This window comes from Parambassis ranga, chromosome 18 (assembly GCF_900634625.1).
Source record: "Parambassis ranga chromosome 18, fParRan2.1, whole genome shotgun sequence".
NCBI classification, from domain to species: Eukaryota; Metazoa; Chordata; class Actinopteri; family Ambassidae; genus Parambassis; species Parambassis ranga.
Genome location: NC_041038.1, coordinates 1,377,358 through 1,387,826, shown reverse-complemented (window position 1 = coordinate 1,387,826; position 10,469 = coordinate 1,377,358). Strand labels below are relative to the sequence as shown.

Below are 10,469 nucleotides of genomic sequence, written 5' to 3'. Positions count from 1 at the left end.
ACTACCAAAGCAGCTAAAATGTTGAAGCGCCATATGATCAGTTCTGTGAGTCTTTTATGAAGATATATACTAAATGGTGAGATAATAGAAAAAACTCACTCCACTAGAGGGCAATAGTGTTCTTTTAAACAGCTAACCTGAAAACATTTCAAGCTAGAGGGTTGTCAGCCAGCCAAGCTGCCACAATGTATGAACCAGTATTTAACTAGCTCTCTCTCCAAAATGCAAGTTCTGCACCTCTATAGAAATAAAATGATGACATGAGGTAGAGAGAACCTAAACGCCATTATAAATCATATTATTATTCCGGTTGTTAAAAATGTAAATAAACGACATTTTGCATTTATACCATTGATTCAAACACCCAAATGTGTTACAAAGAGTGGAAAACGTAAGGAAGAAATCAATATTTTTATATCTAATCTGCTGATTTAAGGTTAGTTGCTGAGGATAGTGAATTATTGCACTACTTCACTGCTGGAAAGCTTTAACTCCACTGTGACCCACACTGCAGTCCCCCCCCCCTTCCCTCCACTTCTTCAAACCTACTCCGGAATACATCCTGTGTGTCCTCTCTCCTTGATAGATTTGTGTTTGTGGTTCTCTACACTCTCTCTATATCTTTCTGCAGACTCTCTGCTGCTGGACTATCACTCGTTATGCTGATACCCAGTTATACTTATCCATGAAGCTTAAAAAAAGGAGCCATTTGTCAGACTTCAGGCATGTCTCAAGGACATTTTGGACAGGATGACTCGACCTGGATGTGTCATTTACCCCTCACATTAAACACGTCTCAGAGTGATGCTGAAAAACTTGTCCATCAAGCAAAACCTTCACCCTTTAAGACCAGGCTTAAACCTTTCTGTTAAGCAAGACATAAAGCTAGTCTAAAACAACATGTGTAGGGCTGATAGGTATAGTTATAGTCACTTGTTGATATGGCTACAGTTATAGGTAGAATAAGATTGACTAATTCTTAGTTTTAAATAGTTATGCTCCTATAGGCAACACCAGCATGATCCACTAAGCAGCTCTCCCACCTCCTCTTCTCTCCTCTCTTCTCATTAGGCCAACCCATATTCATGATCCAGTATTTGTGTGACCAGTCTTTCTTGTGGTGTGTGTGTGTGTGTGTGTGTGTGCGCGCGTGCGCGTGTCTTTCTGCAGGTCTCTCTCCCTCCAGATCAGCATGCTAGTACTAGTATAATTAACTTAAACAACATCTCAGCTAAAATATAACTAATACAATACATAGTTTTTCAGCACTGCTGCCACTGTCACCTCGCCTGCTTGCTTAGAAGGTTCATGTAAAGTGTCTAAATACAAATTTAATTATAAAAGATGCTATACAAATAAAACTGAATTGAACTGAACTGAACTGCACATGTATGCAACATGTATCGATGAGTGAATTTAAAATACTACTTTTGGTATACACAACATTAAATGGTTTATGCCCAGAGTATATTTTGAGTTCTTGGTATTATTATCAAGACATATCAGGTTTTCTAAAATAGATTTCCTCTCATCACAGTCGAAACTGAACACAGAATACCAGCGTTTAGTTTTTATCCTCCACAAAGACTCCCATTAACCTAAGGTCTCCTCTAACTCTCAGTTGTATAAAATACAAGCTCAAAATTGATGCCTGCTACTGCCTTTGTATGTGTATTTCTCATGGCAATATAAATGTTATTTTTCTGTTTCATCTCTATGTCTTATTTTTGTGTTTCATTCATGTCCATCCACCTCCATATATGTGACAAATTCAGCATTGTCACAGTGAATATAAATAAGGGCCCTTAACCAACACACAAAATAATACAAATAAAAATGTCACTCCTTTCCAACTGCGTCCCAGTATTCAAATATGATTTGAGTCAAGCTTTAAAACATGTTAAATCTCTAAATCAGCCTAGGCGGCTGTCCTTCCAAAGGCAAATTTTGTGGTGAGGATACCCCGTGTCCATCCCCCACTTGCCCAGCATATACAAACTCTTGTCACCCACTCCACCCCCTGTTGGGTGCTGGATCGTGGGGTTGAGAAATGGAGGGCTGGGGTGAGGAGGGTGGATTATGCAAGTGTGAGACTCGTAAAAGGCCTGCCATGGTCTTTCTCTGTGTGACGGATGGCTGGGAGACTGAACTGGCCTGTTTTGCATGAGAAGAGAAGCCAGCACAGGAAAGAATAGAACCCCATTCAATGAGGCCTGTCACCCAAAACCACCCTCCTGCACAAAAACCTCACACCCCACCCCTTCATCATCCATCCCTTTATAGTTTTGTCCCTCCTCTTCCTCACTTGTTCTCCCTTCCATTGCCTGCCTTTCTCCTTCATTTTGTGGCTTTCTTTTGCCTGTTTTCTCTGCCCGTTTTCTTTCTCACCCTTTAATCTACACCCTACCCCCACTGCCCTACTTACTTCTTCCTATTTGATCCCACTTAATTTCTGTTCATTCTGATTTCCCCTCCTTTCCATCAAGCTGTTTTTTTACCTCAGTGCATTCCATAACATTTGAATTCTCTCATTGTTTTGTCTGTGTGGTGAATAAAAGCAATAATTAAAATGTCATGGTAAAACCTCTTTATACTAAAAAGTCATGTGACTTGAGGGCCTGCCCCCATGGCTGAGTCCAGATTCCAGAGTGGGCAGGAAATGTTATGGCATAATTGACTAAATATACATCATCTCCAGAGAGCAGGAAAACACAGATGCCTCAAGTGAAACAATACTATAAGATGACACAGAACAACATTAGCACTCACTCTACATTAGCTGTGGTTTTCCCTTCATTCACTGCTGAAAACGCACAGAATTCCTGGGTTACCATACCTATCACTTGTTCACTGGATTTATTCATCTGCTGTTTGTAGGCTAAATGTTTATGGGGAGTGATGAGTGTTACTGGACACAAGCCAAAACACATCAGAGCTATTAATTATCTGAATTCTTGGTATCATGAAAAATATAGGTGCTGTTCCTTCTGTGAAGTCATACTAACTCAGCTGACTCTATAGATGTTAATTCATGTTCTTCCCATAATGTCCAATTTTACTCTCAGAGTACTCTTTTTCCTTCATGTCACATGTTCAGTCAGTGTGGGCTCATTTACACTGCAGTATACATTGATCAGATATAAAATTATGACCATGTGCCTAAATGTACCGTTTCTTTTCTTTTCTTTTCTTTTTTTTTTTTTTTTTTAGCAATTTAGGCTATACAGTAACTTGTCAGTTGGATAGGACCACACAGACTAGCCTTCCCTCCCCACATGATCAATGAGCCTTGGCCACCCATGACTGACCAATGCAGCCCGGGAACAACCCACAAAAGCTGCAGCTTTCTGGAAGCTTTTGTAAGGATTTGTCACATCAGAGAGGGAGAGACCAGAGGTAGAGAGTGGTTAGAGGGTTGTGCATGCTCAGTCCAAGGGAGATGGAAGCTCCAAGTTGTGAGGTTATAATTAGTGAAGCTTCTCAAAACTACCTATAGTTCCTGACTGGTGCCCTAGTCTTACCATTGAGTTGGGGACAAAATCTTGTGAAACAGGGTGGTGGCCCCCAGAGCCACAGAAAAATGTTTTTACACTTCTGAGATAAACTGGGGGCCATGGGCAGACACACTGTCAGCTGGAATACCATGGGGTCTAAAAAGTTGGAGAATTAATTGGTTGACCATTACATGGGTTGAGGGGAATGTGAGGAGAGCAACAAAGAGACAGGTTGCACTTAAAACACTTAAAGGCATCGGGAGAGAACTCTCCCCCTTACTTTTGTCCAGGTCAGCAAAAAATGTTTAGATGTGGGGATTTCATGAAGCAGAAGAGTGGAGGGAAATGAGATGATGCAAGCAGAGGAGATGGTGGATATGTCTGAGGAGGTTTAGTTTGACTTGGAACACTTCTTCTTCCAGGGTCTACTTTGTCTCCATAGGGTCTGGTGTAGTTAGTGGTGATGCCCAAGGAATACACCCTGACTGGAAATAACCTGATGTAAGTTTACGATGACTGGTGGATCCATATTGACATATCAGTTTTTCACCCACTGCAGATCAACTGTAGAAAGCTTGCAGATCAGCTGCAGGACATTTTTGTCATGTGACTGCTGGTTGCAAGTAAGTCATAATCATAATCTGAAAAAAGCATGCAATTTGAATGTAAAGCTGGGAATGGGAGATTTGGAGCCACTCCCCTACCACTAGGTTTGGACTTCAGAAATGCTTTTTTTTGCTGAGCACCAGATTAAACACTCTCATGCTGATATTAGAGGAAAATGCTGATCAAACTTGAGAGCTTAGATATCACTGTGATATTTAAAAGTTTCACACATTAGAAGAATTCAGACAACGCATTTGTGCACTCAGGAAACTGTATTCAATTTGTATATAGTATGAAGTATACAAAACACAAGGATGAGATTAAAACAATTTAGTCAAGATTATAAGATAGCATTAACTTTCTGTGGATATGTATGGAAAGTTTGCATTTGACTTTTTTGTAGTACCATCTTCTGTCTCAACATTATAAGGTGCTGTCTGCATTTGAGAATATGACTTTCACTTCAAAATAGTGACTGATCTGAAATATAAACATTCAGATCAGGGCACAGTCATTATAAATACTACTTTCTGGTAGGTGCAGGAGATTTAATTATCAGTAAGCCCTATGGCTGTACAAACAGGGTACCCATATGCAGAATACCTTTCTTGCAGACAACAATAAAAGGGCACAAGCCTAACCTGACCCTCAGAGGGCTCAACCCACTCTATGCTTACTTTACCTGCTCATGTGTAAAATAGTTCATTTGATGGGCAGGAACTGGGCCTGGAGTCCTCCGTGTCACCAAATGTGCAGTGAGCTGAGTGCAACTTCAACATCATGACAAAAGTCAAAGGAGATGTGTGATGTGCATAATTAGAAAATGAGAATAATTCACATGATATAAAAGAATGTTCTGGTGGGCGCAGATAAAATGATTGGAATTTTAGATCAGGGTGAAAACTTCTCTTTGTCATGCAGATGTACAACAATGTTGTTGTTGTTGTGTGACAGACATACAGAGACTAAGTACTTTAGTTTTGGCACAGGTGAAGAAAATGACTTGGAGAAGCAGAAGAAGAACCACAATGTGGTGGGGATTCTGCTATATGAGACAACATCTGACTATATGACACCCTCATAAGTCTTCATACATTTTCAGTTATAACTCTTATGATGTTTACACAAACACAAAACCTCAACTACAATATTTTGCTTACTATCATCTGTCAACACAGATTAATGAAGAAGGATATCCTGCATAGGCTGCAAGTCTTAAAGCAACAGGTGCTGGTAGTTCAAATCTATCACTAAATAATTATGAAATAAAAAAATACTTAATTGTTAAGCAACTGCAAGCTAAATGTTATACAAAAGACATGCTTTTTACTAGACATTTGTCCCCTCCGTTTTTAAGTCATGACAAGTTTTTGAATTCTGATCTTAGTATAAAAAAAGATGTTGCAATAAAATCCCAAACACCAAGCAAATATACGACATGAGGGCTACCTGCTGATTGATTATTTTTTAACCAGCATTTACAACATAGCTTTTGCAAAATCGTCTAAACTATTAAATAACACCCCTGCTTTGCAAATGCTATTTATCTTGCAGAAGAGGAGCTAAATGCAACCTCAAAGTGACATTATATTTGCCTGTGTGTGCGTGTGCGTGGGACGGATGGTAACGAATTATTAAGATTGGCTGATAGTCTACCCAGAATGACTCCCCTCTCCCGACTCTGTCCTCAACAAGTGTCTATGCACCTTCAGAGAGCCCTTTCACTTGCAAATGCACGCGCAGAGACTAAGCCCTTGGGTTTCTATTGGCCCATGCTGGACAGCCAGTGAATAGGAGGACTTGAGGAGTGAAGAGATAGAGCAGTTCAGTGAGTGAGCTGGCCGACTGACAACAAGTGGTTTCCCAGCACTGTGAAGCAACAGCTACATTTGTATTCGCTGAATTTTTTAATAGTTTAAGTGTAGCACATCAAGAAATAATGGCTGCCACGCCAGATTTATAGTAAGAACTGAACTAACTGGTCGTCCGCTGCCGTCTGTTCCGTTTTGCGGGTGTGTGTGTAATTAGCTACTTAATTTGGATCACCCGGCGCTTCCAGTTGAACCTGCGGACACCTTACAAAAACGCGTGCGCCTTAATTTCAACTCATCGTAACTTACTTTGATCCGCAAACATGTACATGATGGAACACGAGCTGAAGCCAACCGGCCAGCCCCCTTCTCATCAGACATCCCAGGGAATGTCACCGGTCACAGGTAACATTACCGGGAATCTGGGCAGTAATGGAAACTCTCACCCCAGCACAAAGACGGCGTGCGCACCTGGAGGCGACCCCATGGACAAAGTTAAGCGGCCCATGAATGCTTTCATGGTCTGGTCCAGAGGACAGAGGCGCAAGATGGCTCAGGAAAATCCCAAAATGCACAACTCAGAGATCAGTAAGCGGCTGGGAGCGGAGTGGAAACTCCTAACCGACGCTGAGAAGCGGCCCTTCATTGATGAGGCCAAACGGCTCCGCGCCGTCCACATGAAGGAGTACCCCGACTACAAGTACAAGCCCCGCCGCAAGACAAAACCCCTTCTCAAGAAAGACACCCAGGTAGGAAAGTATACACTGTCAGCGGGAAACCTTCTGGCAGCGGCAGCGCAAGGCCAAGGTGGAAGTCCCAGGATGGAAAACTATGGCTGGGGTCCTAGTGGAGGATATGCCGGCATGCAGGGAGAGGCGCTCGGCTACACACAGCAGCTTCACCGCTATGACCTGTCAGCTCTCCAGTACGCACCTGCAATGACGGCGGCACCAACTTACATGAACGGAGCCAGTTCATACAGGTGAGGAAATGTGTGTTATTTTGCAAGAGCAGTATAATATTGCGATCATGTCACGTGAATGATCAGTTTAAAACAAATGCAAGAAAAAAAATCTACCTTTTACATGCTGCTCATTGAAAATATGTAAGTCCACTTAATCAAAGTTGACCAAATCAGGTTTGTGTAGCCTATTGTTGCTTAATTTGTAAAGGGAAAAACCCCAATCTTATCACGTGACCCAACGAGTCTTGAAACTTGCACAGAAACCACAGTCAGTTTTTTTTTAAGATGCCAAAAGCAAAATACAAAAAAATTATGGGGCGTTTAATTTAATAATGTTTTCATTTACTTCTAGTGATAACTGTTATCGTGAATTTATTAAATCAGTTGAAACCTGTTGTGACAGTGAGGTGTTAGAGATGTTCAGTGGATCAGATGTTTTATCTGAATAACTGGAGGATTGCTGTACAAAATAGGACAGGAAGAACTAACAAGTATTGCTTGAAGATGCACTGAAAACTCATAATGCAAAACTAACAGATTTGAAAGTGAACTTTATTGGGTGGAGCTTTTGAGATAAATGGAATCACAAGAGAGCTGCATAGGAACAACAGGGTTTAGTTTGCTGCCTACTTGTTATGCATGTGATGCTCTGCTCTGGACTGGGTCTTGCCAGGAATGTTGATCAGGATGACTTGATGGCAGGCAAAGCTACTCTGTGTGTGGTCCTCTACACACGATCCTCTATTCTTCACACAACATTGTCCCAGTTATGTTGTTTTTTGCCTCCTGCCATAGGTCTCATGTGTCCAAAAAGACAGCACACTTTTGATAGACATTCCGTTGTAAGAGTGAACAATGTTGAAATTAATTCTAATATCTCTTTGCTGCCTGATTTCTATATGGAGCTTGATCTTTTAAAGTTCCCCGAAAGATTTTTATTTTTTTTAAATCAACTTTCAAAAACTGAGTCAAGTCAAATGACAGACTTCTCAGGTATTGTTTAATAGTTAGTTACTTTTTTTTAAATTTTCTGTCAGCTCATAGAATTGCGCATAACATTAACACAACAAAAGGCTTTTGAACCAGTAAATAGACAATCCCAACATCATTGCAGGCAGCTTACTCTATAGCTCGCAGGACAGCACCCCCTGTCCTCAGTACCACTGAAATTCAATAGTTGTAGCTTAAATGTCCTATTTGAGAATAATGGCAAGTTTAATAACTGCACTTCTTTACCATTTGTCATTTTATAGAAATGTTTACATTCATTTGGACGGGCTCAGTGTCTAACTGTGAGGCCCATGGTTTGTAGGGTCAACTGTATTGACTAAACACAAAGTAGTTAACCTGTTCCTGACTCATCCTATGGATAATGCCATGCTAACTCCTCAATGACACACAGTCTGTAGCTGTGTACTAATTCAGGGGGTGCCTCTACTGATTTATTACAATCTGCAGCATAGAGCAACATTTAAAAGCTTACTCCTTGGTTATTCAGTTTGTGCAGTCCACTGTATTCCGTATTCCGTTCTGTATGTAAACTGAATCCAGTGTGATACCTGATGCATCTTTTATTACCAAGGAAAAAAGAGTGAGACACGGCTAAAACGATAGAAATTTACACCTCAAAACTGTGTTTTAATGTAACGTAATAAACAAAAGATGCCTCTGCTAGTGTAGATATTTCATTTCACAGCTAAATGTGAAGGTAGTCCTGCTGCTGTGAAAGCATTTAATGATTATATGGACATGGCTTAACGAGGAAACTAAGTTTTATGTTGTGCAGTGTCTGCACTCCCATAATTCACAATCATCAATCATCATCACATAAAATACAATTGCACTATAGTCAATGTGTTCTTCTGTTGTCATTTTTACTGCTGCTTGTTGGCTTTTTTTCTGAAAGATTTAAAGATGATTTTTCTAAAAAACACAAAGATTATTATCACTACTGTACTCATAAACTCTGCATACTGGATGTTAGTTGAACATGTACCATTTTGTTTCATTCCACAGCACACTGTCATACAGCAGCAGTCCCCAGCAGCCAAGCCCTGTTGCCATGTCCATGGTGAAACCAGAACCAGTATCCCACTCCCCTCCAAGAGCAACATCAAACCACCACAGGGGAGCTTTGCAAGGTGACCTCAGGGACATGATCAGCATGTACATTCCTGGACAAGGAGTGGACACCACTGACCCCTCAACAACACAGAGGGGCTACACCAACGTCCAGCAACACTACCTCACTGGAACCGTTCCACTCACACACATCTAAGATTGAAACTTCTGGTGGTGGGTGTGCTGAATAAGAGAAGCAGTGCTCACAATGCGCACAGCTGGTTAGACTGGAGAATAGATCGTGTGGAGTACTTTAGATTGGCAATACAAAGAGACATGAGATGTGAGCGAAAACACCTTTCCCTCCCTATACTCTGGTCTGTTCAGAGGTGCCTCATAACTAAAAGGCTCTTTTTCTACCTCTTTGGTGCCACACAAGCCTCACACATCCAACCAGAGCACACAGAGCTGAGACTCTGCTCGCTGCTTATAGGCTGTTGAACACGCTGAAGACAGTAGTTTCTGTGTTTATTGTGTACATATTCGGAAATGTATTTTTGTGTGTTTTTATATTTTTAAAACCTAGCCATAATTACTCAAACGACTCAAAAACCCACCTTAAATGCTTGTGACCAGGCACTCACAAGTTTACCATATAGAGTCAGTGCTAAAAGGGACCAAGTAGTGAGAGTGGAGCATGAAGCCAGTTCCCGGTGCTGTGGATTCTGGTTGATATGTTAAAGCTGGTGTGATTCCAGTGGGAAGAAGAAATTGCCCAACTTTAATTACGGAACTACGAACTCTTGTGCCTTGGCTTTTGTTAAGTGATTTTACATTTTGTTCTAGTTTTTTTTTTTTTTTTTTTAACAGCTGAATTCTTGTTGGATGACATGGAAAACACCTGTTGGACAATCAGCACTCCATCCACAGGAAATGAACAGATCAACTGGCTTCCAAAAGTTGGTTCTACAAGCAGTATCCACAGTCAACCAAATCACTGAAAACTGAGGGCTTTGGTTCTGAGAAAATGTTTTTTTTTAGCTGTGTAAAAGTTTTAATGTCTTTATTTAGTTTTAGATTTGATCTTTAAATGTATGTTTTGGCTATAGCCTGTTGCTCTGGCCAGCACCCTACTTGTTTTCATTGTCATAGGTTTTTCATAAAGTAAATGAATTTTATGCTACATTTCAGTTGTTTTTTTTTAAATTCCAAATAAAGTACAGCAAGATTCACCAGTTATGTCTTCCTCCAAGTACACTGGACTCACAAAAGGCCTTGCAAGATGTTGTGTTTTGAAGGAAACTGATACATTCTTCTAGCAGCTTATTAAAACAAAGGAAGTTTCACATTAAACCTGAGCAAAGCAACCGTTTTGTTCGTTCCAACATCTCTTCCAGGGAGAAAAAATAGGAATGGTTTCTATCAAACTGACAAGACAAGCATCTACCTGGAACAAACATGTCGACAATTTCACAGTGAAAGTGAAGATTGAGTATTCCACTACTTCCCTGACACATTTTTGAAAAGTGTGTA

At 40.6% G+C, this 10,469-nt stretch overlaps 1 protein-coding gene across 1 annotated transcript; it reads left to right on the top strand.

Moving 5' to 3' along the window:
- Positions 1 to 5,936: 5,936 nt before the first annotated feature.
- On the top strand, positions 5,937 to 9,845 carry sox19b (SRY-box transcription factor 19b). The gene is made up of 2 exons (XM_028429300.1): positions 5,937 to 6,893; positions 8,892 to 9,845. Exons 1-2 carry the CDS (start codon positions 6,235 to 6,237, stop codon positions 9,151 to 9,153), a joined length of 921 nt encoding a protein of 306 aa, XP_028285101.1. The 5' UTR covers positions 5,937 to 6,234; the 3' UTR covers positions 9,154 to 9,845.
- Positions 9,846 to 10,469: the final 624 nt, after the last annotated feature.

Bases quoted from the DNA above. Each gene is read 5' to 3' on its own strand.
- sox19b (XM_028429300.1), top strand. From the start codon at position 6,235: ATGTACATGATGGAACACGAGCTGAAGCCAACCGGCCAGCCCCCTTCT. The intron at 6,894-8,891 runs GTGAGGAAATGT...TTCATTCCACAG, and splicing joins AACGGAGCCAGTTCATACAG to CACACTGTCATACAGCAGCA.